This window comes from Podarcis vaucheri (genome assembly GCF_965113315.1).
Source record: "Podarcis vaucheri genome assembly, chromosome: 15".
Classification (NCBI taxonomy): Eukaryota; Metazoa; Chordata; class Lepidosauria; order Squamata; family Lacertidae; genus Podarcis; species Podarcis vaucheri.
In genome coordinates this window covers 44,493,569-44,507,750 of record NC_138753.1, presented here as the reverse complement: position 1 = coordinate 44,507,750, position 14,182 = coordinate 44,493,569, and the positions used below count along the sequence as shown (strand labels likewise).

Here is a 14,182-nt window from a genome sequence, read left to right as displayed (position 1 = left end):
GTGACGCGGCAGCTAAAAAAGCCAATGCAATTCTGGGCTGCATCAATAGGAGTATAGCATCTAGATCAAGGGAAGTAATAGTGCCACTGTATTCTGCTCTGGTCAGACCACACCTGGAGTACTGTGTCCAGTTCTGGGCACCACAATTCAAGAAGGACACTGACAAACTGGAACGTGTCCAGAAGAGGGCAACCAAAATGGTCAAAGGCCTGGAAACGATGCCTTATGAGGAACGGCTAAGGGAGCTGGGCATGTTTAGCCTGGAGAAGAGGAGGTTAAGGGGTGATATGATAGCCATGTTCAAATATATAAAAGGATGTCACATAGAGGAGGGAGAAAGGTTGTTTTCTACTGCTCCAGAGAAGCGGACACGGAGCAATGGATCCAAACTACAAGAAAGAAGATTCCACCTAAACATTAGGAAGAACTTCCTGACAGTAAGAGCTGTTCGACAGTGGAATTTGCTGCCAAGGAGTGTGGTGGAGTCTCCTACTTTGGAGGTCTTTAAGCAGAGGCTTGACAACCATATGTCAGGAGTGCTCTGATGGTGTTTCCTGCTTGGCAGGGGGTTGGACTCGATGGCCCTTGTGGTCTCTTCCAATTCTATGATTCTATGATTCTATGAAAACCATTAGCAAGCACCACCTTGTCCTCCTCCTTCCTTTCTCAGCTGTTGTAAAGATTCTCAAGCTTCAGAAAAACATTCAAATACCTTCAAGAGAGACAAGCCCAGTCCTTTTGGCAGCTGATTAATTGCAGCCCATTAGCATTTGTTGGTCCAGGAGCGTGTCTTGATTAAAGCCAATTGTCCAAATTAAGGAGGAACCATCCACAAATCATGCCGGTAACGGAGGCTCGTCCATGGCAGGGACACACTCCAGGTCGCTCTCACTCTGCCTTTCAAGTTGGCAGACACAGGATTGTGTGGCACTGTGGGATGCAGTGAACTCCCCAGACCCCACTGAGGAGCATCACAAGGATTTAGGCCTCATAAATCCTCCCTTTCCGCTGCCTGTACTTCCTCGCAGCCCACAGAGGGCTGCAAAGAAGAACTGCCATTGACTTGTGACATAGCCAGAAACCAAATTTAACTGGCTCTTAGCACTGAAGGAAAGTAGAAGTTAAAGATACATCAGGAGTTGCCTTAGATCAGATGTGGGGAATGTTTGGCCCTCGAGACATTGGTGAACTGCACCTCCCATTAGCCGCAGCAAGCACAGTCAATGGCCAGGGATGGTGGGAGCTGTAGTTCAGCAAACGTCTGGAGGACCAAACGTTACCCACAACTGCCTTAGACCATGCAAAACCACTTGTTTTGTCTGCTTTGGCAGCAGGTCTCCGTAGTCCCAAGCAGAGAGGGAACTTCATATCATCAACTATAGGATGTTTTTAATAGGAGATGCCAGCAAGTCATCCTGTGAGCTCCTGCATGCAAAGCAGCTGCTTTATCGCTGAGCTGCTCAAACTTGTTGATACATAAAACATAAAATCTGTTTGCTAGCATCAGGTTTTATGCAAGGCAGGACCTTTGCACTGAACAATTTCCTCCCATTTTAGCTGATGCAACTGCTGTAATAATTTTATCCAAGCATCGGGAGCACAATTTTCTCTCTTGTTGCCAGTTTCTTGATATGCTGATAAAGGGTTCAGGGACATTATAGTTCCAAGCTGACCAGGGGAGATGTCAACTGACTGAGATGTTTCTGAGCAGCTTGTCTCAGAAAAGCCAATGGAAAGGGCCTTGCTGTCTCTATGGCACCATTTGCCACCATAGTGCCTTCCTAGCTGTGGCTGTAGCCCAAAACATGTCGAGAGCACCATGGTGGCATAGACTGTTCTATGTAATAGTCAAATTAATACAGTGGTACCTCGGGTTAAGTACTTAATTCGTTCAGAAGACCCACTCCCCGGCGTCGCTCCGATGTGCCTTTAAAAATTATATTGTAAGGAAAGCGTTGTTTAATGTTTGGATGAGATATAAAGATCTGTTGGAAAACAAAACCCCTAGATGGTTGTCACCCTTAGAGGCTAAGGCCCACAAGAAAGTTAATATGGAGGTCGGATGGCCAAAGTATTGTGAGATCTTAGAACAGGATGGAGAGAAACTGAAATTAAAGAGCCATGAAAAATTAAAACCCAAAGTACAAGATTGGCTCCACTATTATCAAATAATGGAGGTTTTTAAACAAGACAGGAAAATTGGCTTCCAGGTGGAAAAATCAAAACTTGAGACAGAATTGTTAGAACCCAATACTAAGAATTTGTCAAGAATGTATAACTTGCTGTTGAAATGGAATACACAAGACGAAACAGTTAAATCAGTTATGATTAAGTGGGCACAGGACATTGGTCATAATATTATGTCTGCTGACTGGGAAGGGTTGTGGAACACTGGTATTAAATTTACGGCATGTAGTGCTTTAAAGGAAAATGTGATGAAAATGGTCTATAGGTGGTACATGACCCCAGTTAAGCTAGCAAAAATTTACCATTTGCCTGATAACAAATGTTGGAAATGTAAGGAAACTGAAGGTACTTTTTACCATCTTTGGTGGACATGCCCGAAGATTAAGGTTTTCTGGGAGATGATATATAATGAAATGAAAAAGGTATTTAAATATACCTTCCTTAAGAAACCAGAGGCCTTTCTCTTGGGCATTGTCGGCCAACTGGTGCCAAAAAAGGATAGAACTTTTTTCATGTATGCAACAACAGCAGCAAGAATACTGATCGCAAAGTATTGGAAGACACAAGATTTACCCACCTTGGAAGAATGGCAGATGAAAGTGATTGACTATATGACATTGGCGGAAATGACGAGCAGAATTCGTGACCAGGGAAAGGAGACTGCGGAAGAAGACTGGAAGAAATTTAAGATTTATCTTAAGAACTATTATAAACTTGATGAAGTTTAGAATGTCGAGATTTTACAGAGAGAAAGGGTTGCAGTAATATAAGATTAGATTAAGAAAGGACTATGATGAATTAGGATGGGAAAAAACATTTATAAGTTGCTATAAAATTTGGACATAAGGATGCAGAAAGGGGAGGTATGGGGAAGTCCGAGGAAAGAAGTTTATGAAAGGACATTTTGAAAATATATTTGTTTGTTTGTCTGTTTTTCTTTTATGTTTGTTTGTTATAAAAACTCTTGTAAAACCAATAAAAATTTTATTAAAAAAAAAAAGTACTTAATTCGTTCTGGAGGTCCGTTCTTAACCTGAAACTGTTCTTAACCTGAAGCACCACTTTAGCTAATGGGGCCACCTGCTGCCGCCGCGCCGCCAGAGCACAATTTCTGTTCTCATCCTGAAGCAAAGTTCTTAACCCGAGGCACAGTGGTGCCCCGCAAGACGAAAAACCCGCTAGACGAAAGGGTTTTGCGTTTTTTGAGCTGCTTCGCAAGACGAATTTCCCTATGGGCTTGCTTCGCAAGACGAAAACATCTTGCAAGTTTGTTTCCTTTTTCTTAACACCATTAATACAGTTGCGACTTGACTTCGAGGAGCAACTGATAGAACGCGGTGTGGTAGCCTTTTTTGAGGTTTTTAATGACTTTGGTGATTTTTGAAGCTTTTCCAAAACTTCTTTTGCAGCCATTTGGTAAGTTAAACTTTTAGAGACTTCCGGGTCAGCGCCATCAGTGAATGGCGGAGTTCCTCCGACTGGAGGAACTAGCTCCGTGAAAACTGGGTCTTCCCGCCGCGGCGAAGGCGGGGACCCGCCAGAAATCCCAGGCGGAGGAAGCCTGGGATCGTGGCATTCGGCAGGGCACCAGAAGCGCCCCCCCTACTCACCGGGAACCCCTTTTTGGGGCGCCGGAATGAAGCGGGGTGAGCGGCACGGTGCTGCGAACTGATTGCTACTTTCACGGAGTGAAGCCACACAGCCATTGCCAGAGAGCGCTGACTTTTTCCTGTGGACAATTGGATTTAAAACAAGTACCCGTGAGTAGAAACGGAAAATTGGTTCAAGAAATATCTTAATTTGGCATCGAAGCAGGAAGGTTCAAAACAGGAAGTCTGCCTTCCGCTTTTTGTATATAGACTAAAGCAAAAACTTCGTAAGCTAAAGCCTGGAAAGCTGTCAAAAAAGTCTAAATTTCCTTCATTCAGAACTAATGAAACCCCCTTGGAAGCAGGAGAAAAGGGGGGGGGGATTTTGTTTAACCCCTGCAGGAGAGGGAGCGAGAAGGATGAGTTTCCACCGTCTCTAACCTGGGAACGGGGTGTCAGAGACAGAAATAGTAGGTTCATTGACTGTGAATGGAACACTTTGACAGATAGTTAAAGAAGAGAAACAAGCTGATTCCAATGTTGCCTTTTGCATCTTAAAGAAACAAAATATCCGGAAAATATCTGAAAAACGAAAGTAATTTTCCTTTGTTGGACTTTCCTTAAAAAAAATAATGGATACAAATAGAAATTGTCTCTTCTAGAGGGAGCTTGTTAAATTGTTGCAGCAGTATACTTGAGGACTCAACAGCTGTGAGATTAAGACCGTAGGAACAGTCTTTTTCGACCTTGCCTAAAGATGAGCTGGGAGGAAGATTGGGTGCTTGCCTTATGCAAGACAAGTGCCCTGTTGGAACAGATGCATGAGAAGATGGACTTGATGAATGAAAAAATGGATTTGACTGTTGTGGTTAATAACTGTGGACAAACAGGGAACATTGATACAGAAATTATTCAGGGACCAACTCATGAAACAGTACTGACTGGGCAAGAACAGAAGATAATGGAGGAGGATGTGGTTGCACCTCAAATAATACAAATGGAGAGACCCGAGGCCCTACAGGAGCATAAGCCACTGTCATTGAAGATTGAAGTTGGAATGGGCCAGGGGGAATCTGGTGTTGAGGAGGTTCCTAACTTTGGAGAGACCTTGAAATATGTTTTTAAATATTTTTTGGATTTTATCGAGGACTGTGGGGAGTGGGACTTTGGGAAATGGGTGGGTTTGATGAAGGGAGATGGAGACAATTCTGGGTTGGAACCCCCCAGAGAACTATTCCTTAATGAGAAAGGAAAGGAATTAAGAAAGAGACCAACAAAAGACAAGGAAAAGGGCAAGTATAAACAAGAAGAAGAAGAAATGCAGAAGGGACATGGAAGAGACTTAAGGGCCTCGGACATAAGGCTTCCAGGTTGATGGACTAGATGGATTGGACAGTAAGGACTGACACGATCCGAGACCAGGAAGATGAGACGTTGGATGAAGATTGGAAGAAAATTTATAAAGGAAACTTTTTATTTAGGGAATTGGGCTAAAAATTAATGAATATTAGGGGAAATGTTGTAATGAAACTATAAGACTCTAGCAGAAATGATATCAGGAGTTATGTATATTTGAAAACTAAGATTTAAGCTTTAAGGTATTTTAGGGTAAGATAAGGTTAAATAAATTAAGGCAATTTGAATAACAGAATATGGGGAAAGATGGTAAGGATTTGCTGAGCTAATTATTAAGTTAAATTGTCAAGATAAATTTTTTTAACAAAAATTGAGAAAGATGGAAATAATTTGCTGAAATAATTAATTAAACTAGAATACAAAAAGGGAGGTGTGAGGAGGTCAATGAAACAAGCAAATGGAAGTTATAGATATGTAATTTGGGATCTATATTGTTTTCTTTTTTCTTTTGTTTTCCATTTTTCTTTTTCTTTTGTATTGTTGTTGTTTTTTTGTTTTCTTTCTATGTATTACAGTTGTTTTTAATTTTTCTTTTTTCTTTATAATTTTGAAACTACTAATAAATATTATTTTTTTTAAAAAAAAGGTAAGTTAAACTTTTAAAACTTTTATGGGGGTTTTGGGATTTTGGGTTGGGGTGTTTGGAATTCAAGGACTTGGTTCTGGGTTTGAATTTCTGTGTGGTGGGTGGCTGGGTGCTTTTGAATTTTTTGGATATGAAGCACTGATTATTTTGGGGGGGGTTGCGAAGGTAGGAGCTGTGCTGCCATGGGACCCAAGAAGACTGCTGCTGCAGAGGCCGGCGAGGGGAAGAAGGGGAAGGTTACGCTGGAAATGAAGAAGGAGATCATCCGGAAGCACGACAGTGGAATGCGTGTGACAGACCTCGCCAGGGAATACGGCAGGAACCCATCGACCATCGGCACCATCCTGAAGATGAGGGAGAAGATCCTTGCGACTGATGCAGCCAAGGGAGTCACCAGGATCGTGAAGAACCGCCCAGCTGTTCTGGAGGAGGTCGAGAAGTTGCTGCTCATCTGGTTAGAAGAGAAGCAGTGTGCAGGGGACACAGTGACTGAGGCCGTCATTTGTGAGAAGGCCAAGGCCTTGCACACAGACCTCGTCCGGGAACAGCCAGGAACCTCAGGTGAGCCAGAAGTCTTCAAGGCAAGCAGAGGCTGGTTTGACCGGTTCAAGACAAGATCTGGAATCCACAGCGTGGTCAGGCATGGAGAGGCTGCCAGTTCTGATGTTTCTGCGGCTGAAGACTTTGCAGCGGAGTTCCTGGAGGTTGTGAGGACGGAGGGCTACGTTCCACAGCAGGTCTTCAACTGCGACGAGACCGGGCTGTTTTGGAAGAGGATGCCCAAAAGGACTTTCATCACACAGGAGGAGGCCAAGTTGCCTGGCCACAAGCCCATGAAGGACCGTCTGACCCTGCTCTTCTCTGCCAACGCAAGCGGCGACCTGAAGATCAAGCCCCTGCTGGTGTACCACTCGGAGAACCCACGGGCCTTCAAGAAACACAAGTTCGACAAGGAGCAGCTGAGTGTCATGTGGCGATCCAACAGTAAGGCTTGGGTCACACGTGTGCTGTTTGTGGACTGGGTCAATCTTGCTTTTGGCCCTGCTGTCAAACAGTACCTGCTGGACAACGACCTGCCGCTGAAGGCTTTGCTTCTGATGGACAATGCTCCTGCTCATCCTAAAGGCCTTGAGGAGGACTTGTTGGAGGAGTTCAGCTTCATCAGAATCATGTTCCTGCTGCCTAACACCACGCCACTGCTCCAGCCGATGGATCAGCAGGTCATCGCCAATTTCAAAAAACCCTACACCAAGGAGCTTTTCAGGCAATGCTTCGAGGTGACTGATTGCACCACCACCACCCTGCGGGAATTCTGGAAGGACCACTTCGACATCATCACCTGCTTGAAGATGATCACCACGGCCTGGAACGGGATCAGGCAGAGAAATTTGAATTGCGCTTGGCGCAGCCTGTGGCCGGACTGTGTGGCACCAAGTGACTCTGATGCACCAGAGTCAACAGTGGTGCAGGACATTGTTGCCTTGGGGAGGACCATGGGCCTGGAGGTCACAGAGGAGGACGTCAGCGAGCTGGTGGAGGAGCACGACCACAAGCTGACCACCCAGGAGCTGGTCGAACTGCAGGCAGAGGCTGCGCAGGAGCAGGCCTCGCTGGAAGAGGAGGAAGCAACTGAGGAATGGCTGTCCTCCAAAGAACTGAGGGACATTTGCCTGAAGTGGAAGGATGCGCAGGCTTTTGCACAGCGGCACCACCCTGACAAGCATGTGGCACATGACCTTGTGAACACTTTTGATACGACGGTCATGTCGCCTTTCAGGGAGGTGCTGAAAAGGCGGATGAAGCAGCAGACCATGGACAGGTTCTTCAACAAGAAGCAAAGAGTGGAAGAGGAACCTTCTTCGAGTTGTCCCCCAGAGTCTTAGAAAATGTACTGTACACTTTGTTGATTTTTAAATATTTTTCTGTCATGTTTAGAAACTTAATTTATTGTTCCTTCAGTTTTTGAAATGCTCTTTACAGTATGTGTGACTTTAAAGAGCACTTAATAAACTCTTGTTGTACTAAATTTGGCTTTGTTTGGACTTTTTTTGACCATAGGAACGCATTAATTGAATTTCAATGCATTGCTATGGGATTTCGTGCTTTGCAAGATGAAAAATTCGCTAGGCGAAAAAACTCGCAGAACGAATTAATTTCGTCTTGCGAGGCACCACTGTACTATTTCTGGGTTAGCGGAGTCTGTAACCTGAAGCGTATGTAACCCGAGGTACCACCGTATGTTGTAGCTGGACTTCCTTGTGCCCATGGCCCCTCCTCCATTCAAAGTGGGAACAGAAAAGCTGCCCCTCTGGAACTCTGAGACCTGCTACCACAGCCTTTTCACAACAGGTCATTAGGATGAGGGTTGGTGGAGAAGTAACAACGAAACCTTCATGTTACCTTTCTCTCACCCCATCTCCCAAAATGCCTCAAGAAAGCAGCTTGGAGACTTTCACCCATGTAATATTTCTTTGCATCCCAAGGCATTAGTGTCAATGGTTAAGTAGATGCTCCACAGATGAAGGATAAGGAATGCTAGTCTGTACAAAGGATTACCTTGCCAGAACAGAGACAAAGCCAGCGTCCGCTGTCACCCCAGCATTCAGGGACACTTGCATTAAAGACAGGTAAATGCAGGTTAATTCAGAGATAACCATCATGACCCACAACAGTTTGCATTGCACAAAATATATCCTGCTGAGAAAAGGCTATGCTATGGCCAGCTGCAAAAAACCAACCAACCAAACTAACAAAAAGCAGCACTTCAGGAAATTCAGACTTGCCAGAAAGTGAAAATGCATTTGTGAGTGTGTTTTAAAATACCTTTTAAAGCTAATGCTCTGCAGCCCAAATTAATTCATGCCTGGGCACTAAGCATTTCAGCTTCCTCCAATAAGCCTTTCTTTGGAAATGGTTATATTCAGCAATACGAACCACTCCCCCTTCTCCATCTGCTCAGAAAAGATGAACAAACAAGCCATTGCTGAAGGAAGGAAGGAAGCATGTTCAGCCATCTCCTAGGAAAACCATGCCAGAGTGAGACGAGCCCCTCCTCCTGACACACACACAAGAGTAAAGAAAAGGGGGGGGGGGACACAGATCCCAGATACCAAAATAATCCACTCTGTATTGAGACTCCCCCTCACTCATAGGAACTGAGTGGTGGTCAAAGACAGAAGCAAATTCAGCTCACTCATGTTTTCCCCTCCCACACACACAAACAACATATTAAAAACTGGGACCAGTTAATATGCTGGCTTGAGTCATCAGCCATATGATCAAAGACTGGATCTAAAAAAGGGGGAATTGGTTTACTCACTGTCTTGGGTACAATCTGTTTCTTAGGCTGCCCAATCTTGAACGGAATCCTGGATTGGGGAGGGAGAGAAAAGCAGCAGGAATAAGTACTTATGTAAACAAGCAAGGATAGCAGCTATCAGATAATATGCCACATCAAGGAACGAAATCTTCCTCCTCAAGTCACTTTTTGAGGGAGGAAGTGCCACAGGTCACAAAGCAAGAGGTAAAAACAGAGTCACTGATTTCTTTGTACCATGCATCAATTTCCCCCCTCACCACTGACAAGCCAGTCCTCCACAGCAAACCTTTTCCTTGCTGTGAGTAGATAAAAAGGACCCTTGACCATTAGCTCCAGTCGTGACCAACTCTGGGGTTGCGGCGCTCATCTCGCTTTATTGACCGAGGGAGCCGGCATACAGCTTCCGGGTCATGTGGCCAGCATGACTGAGCCGCTTCTGATGAACCAGAGCAGTGCATGGAAACGCCGTTTACCTTCCCGCTGGAGTGGTACCTATTTATCTACTTGCACTTTGATGTGCTTTCAAACTGCTAGGTTGGCAGGAGCAGGGACCGAGCAACGGGAGCTCATCCCATCACGGGGATTCGAACCACCGACCTTCTGATTGGCAAGTCCTAGGCTCTGTGGTTTAACCCACAGCGCTACCTGCATCCCTTTGTGAGTGGATAGGGGTAGCCTAATAACATAAATATGAATGCTGCAGGCCAGAGGCATTTTTGGCAGACTAAGTTTCTAAACAATTTAAGTTGAAAAGCAAATTGCAAGAGTAAAGAAATAAAACCAACACAAATGTTTTGATAGGGAAGGAAACAGTGAGGAAAAGAAAAATGCAATGTATCTTTAAAAAAAGGAAAGAAACTCGAAAGCTGTGAATAGCTACAAGTAGATTTTTTGGATGCAGGAGTGTTTCATCAGACATATGACGAATCTTACAAGGTCGGTGATCCAGTTTCATCTCCCAATAAGTTACCTGCAAGGTAAAGACAGCTTCCCATAGTGGAGTCTAGAGTGCTCCTTCAATCTCAAATTCCTCCAGCAAATACAGTGGTACCTCTGGTTACGAACTTAATTCGTTCCGGAGGTCCGTTCTTAACCTGAAACCATTCTTAACCTGAGGTGCCACTTCAGCTAATGGGGTCTCCCACTGCCACCGCCGCGCTATTTCTGTTCTCATCCTGAGGTAAAGTTCTTAACCCAAGGTACTACTTCCGGGTTAGTAGAATCTGTAACCCAAGGGGTTTGTAACCCAAGGTACCACTGTACAGTGCTTTGGCAAGAGGTCAAGATACCAATTTGCTGAGCTGCACCATGTCAGATGCCAGCACACCAAACATTTTCTTTTTTACATTTATATCCCACCTGCTCTCTCAGAAGTTCAAGGTGCGCACATGGTTCTCCCTCCAATGCTCCAACATCAATTGTGACAAACCTTATAACGGCCTTCAAATCTTGCAATGCCCCAGGGGACTGAGTATGTGCATTATAGACACATCTTCATATGGATTAACCTAGTTATTTGTCCGTATGCAAGTACCCCACTGTTGACAGTAACTAACTGAATTGATATGATGCCACAAAGGCTCAAAAAGATTCTAAATACTTTCGGGAAGGGGCAAACTAGACCACGTACTTTAAAAACAGTTGTTCTGAACATGTGTGACTGCCTAGACTGAGCCTATTACTAATCCACCTAGCCCAATATTGTTTTTGTTCAACTGAGATGCCAGAGACAGAACCTGGGGCCTTGTGTGTGCATAGCATGTGCTTGATAACTTGCATTATGAAAAAAGTCTCAAACTTGCCTAAAGATAGGAAGGGGCTTTGGAAAGCCTGGGAGCTGTATGCCTAAGAAAGTCAAAGAAGGGTAAGGAATACACACAGACGGGTTCAAATTAACCCACCAAGTGTTTGGTTGAGGATTCCTGTATACAGCCTCTGTTTCATTGCTACAGAGACAGAGATGGAAAACTGCCAACATTTGTTTTTGGCAAGCTATCCATGCTTTTAATAGTTCTATAGAAGGGGCAACTGCAACTGAAAACAGCCTTTTCCATCACCTAGTTAAACCACTTTCGCCAACAGTCTTCAGAGCAATTAATAAAGGTATAAAATGAAGTGCAATGACAAGAGAAGCTACACCTCCTTAGATTCTCCTTTCTACACAACATTAAACATAAATGCACTTTTTAAGAAATCTAACATATCTAGTCAGGGGCCCAGATTCTTCTTTTTCTATGTAAGCTGTAGCCAACAACCCAGATGTACGTGTTATGTACTGGTTTATACTGTACTGCTATTTGTATACAAAAATTAAATAAATCATTTTTGGAGGGGATACACATATGCACACCGACTCACACAAGTAGGTATGCAAAGGCTTTGCTATGCACTCCCCATTCTAAAATACCAATGTTAATGTTACCTACATCAGTACAACCTAGCTGATTGAGCCAAGACCCGCTCACTTCCATTAAACACAGACAGAAAAGCTACATCCAGTCCAATCTTATACACGTTTACTCAGAAGTAAATCTCATAGGGTTCGATGGGGCTTCTAAGTGAATAGAATCACAATCTTAGTTATTCAAGTGTAAAAATGGGGCTGGGGTGTGGGGGGGGGGGCTGATGAGCACAGGAACAAAGGAAGTTGTCTTGTATTGTTGTGAACCACCCTATGATCTCTGGATAAAAGGCAGTATACAAATTTAATAAATAATAACCAGACCATTGGTCCCTCTAGAGCAGTCATGCCTATTCTCAGTGGCAGCATCTCTCCAAGGTTTTTGGCAGGGAGTGTCTACCAGCCCTATCTGGAGAGGCCAGATATTGAACCCGGGATCTTTTGTATGCAAAATGTGCTCTGGCACTGAACTACAGCCCTTCCTCTGTGTGGCTAAATAGGAGACATGGAGAAACTGAAAGAAGGTGGAAAGATTGCATTTGGCTTAGAAAGGAGACTTTCTGTTCCAGTGGTTTGGAAAGCAGGGGGGAGTTTGTCTACTCTAATGTGTTTATTTATTCATGTTGGCATCCCCTAGAATCACAGAGTTGGCAAGGACCTCGAGGGTCATCTAGTCCAGCCCCCTGAAATGCAGGAATCTCAGCTCAAGCGTCCATGGCAGATGGCCACCCGAAACTCTCCAAGGAAGGAGAGTCTACCACCTCCCGAGGGAATCCATTCCACTGTCTAACAGCAATTACTGTACGGTCAGAAGTTGTTCCTAATGTTTAGTGAGATTCTCCTTTCTAATAGCCACTGTTATGGGTCCTCCCCTCCAGAGCAGGAGAAAACAAGCTCGCTCCATCTTCCATGTGACAACCCTTTAGATATTTGAACTTGGCTCTCATATCTCCTCTCCGTCTTCTCTTTCCCAGGCAAACATACCCAACTCCCTCAATCATTCCTCACAAGGCTTGGCTTCCAGACCCTTTGGTCATCTTGGTTTCTTTCCCACAAGAATCTCAAATAAGTGTTTTATCCTTGCAAAAGCCCTGCATGGCAGCCTTGGCAAGGCTGAGAAAAAGTGACTTATGCAAGGATGATCACCAAAGCCCTGAACAGCCATGAACCTGGGGTATCCACATGATCCAAACACAAAGCTACCTGCCAGGGACTCTCTTGGCTGTAGGCGCCATTCCACAAATACCACACCACAGGAGACAACACTCAGTACTTGAGTACCATATAATCTTGGCTGCAGGGAAGGGGGGGTGGTAAGAAGAAATGCCTCAGGTCCTTCTTTTTCTCTCTCTCTCTTTCTCAGGCAAGTTGCCACCATTGTTTTCTAACCAAGTGTATAATTTTGCCACCAGTAATGAACTTGGCCTGCAAACCATACCATTCTGAACTGAGCATGGAGCTCAAGTCAGCCTTAGTCACAAATGTATAAATTTAATTTCTGAAGTGCTTCCTGTTTATTGCTCTACAGCAAAGCTGATGTAATTTTAGTCTATTAACCCTTTCTAGCTTTACTGGTACCCTTAACAGTGATGAATCACACGTCTTCTATAAACAAGCAATTGTCTGGCATATAATTACGCTGTCAATAGCAACTGGTGTGCCTTGGAAGAAAAATGAAGTCAATAAGCCCCCCCCCCCCGCCACATAGGCAAAAACATGAAATTGAGGTAGTTTCATTGTTATTCTTACAGACACCTGCCAGTTAACTTAAAATAGTATGGTAAAGCCTGCCTGTTTTCTGGAATTCCTCACCCACGGGATTACACTGTGTACCTCATGGTGGAATTCATGAGAATAGCTTGTGTTTTTATTTATTTTTTAAAAATTAAATTCTCAACCCTTGTGGTTTTAGAGCAAACAGGATCCTTTGGCCCACATGACAAATTTCCTCCCCACAGGAGGAAAACTCCATCGTACCAGGAACAGTTTAGTCCTGCTGGCCACATGACCCGGAAAGCTGACTGTGGACAAACGTCAGCTCCCTCGGCCTGAAAGCGAGATGAGCACTGCAACCCCATAGTCACCTTTGACTGGACTTAGCTGTCTGGGGTCTTTTACCTTTTTTTACCTTTCCATAGTGTTACAATTTAATGTCAGTTAATGCAAAAGCAAACATACAATGGAACCCAACTGTCCACACATCGTCAGCGACAGACTTGTGAAAACCTTAAATGCACAGAAGAGTAATGTCTGCTCTGAAGAAGCTGCCACAAGCAAAATTATTTGAGATTGACTGCCAGTTGAGCAACAGCAGTCTGAGGACAGCATTTAAAAGCAAGAGAGGAGCAGCCAGATGTGCACAGGTGCTGACTGTCAAATAGTGGATTGGTCTGCAATCTTCACAGGTGCAAGCTACCAGGTAAAGCATCTTTTGAAGATGATCCTTGACTTCCTTCTTAATAAGGAGACAACCTGGTTTTGCATGTGTATTAACCTCTTAATGTAAAACATTCATGCATTGCAACTACAAGTCTCAAGGTCTGTAATTAGGGCACAGAAGCCCCAGTTCAAAGTGAAATTCCAGACAGTTTTGCAACAAGAAGCCCCTGGGTGCCAGAAGCAGAATGCAGAAACATGATAGGAAGAAAGATGGCACAGCCAGAATGCAGTGATGAAAAGCATGA

General features: G+C 44.2%; 1 protein-coding gene across 5 annotated transcripts in view; it reads right to left on the bottom strand.

The window, feature by feature from the left end:
- The window catches only part of BIN3 (bridging integrator 3), a 147,682-nt gene that overhangs the window by 95,319 nt on the left and 38,181 nt on the right, over positions 1-14,182 (bottom strand). For 4 of the 5 annotated variants that reach the window (XM_082200663.1, XM_082200667.1, XM_082200665.1 and 1 more), the window contains one exon: positions 9,098-9,146. The exons of the other annotated variant lie outside the window; for it this stretch is intronic. In XM_082200663.1, coding sequence (XP_082056789.1) covers positions 9,098-9,146 — 49 coding nt within the window. The remainder of the gene's footprint in view (positions 1-9,097; positions 9,147-14,182) is intronic. 5 annotated transcript variants of the gene reach the window in all.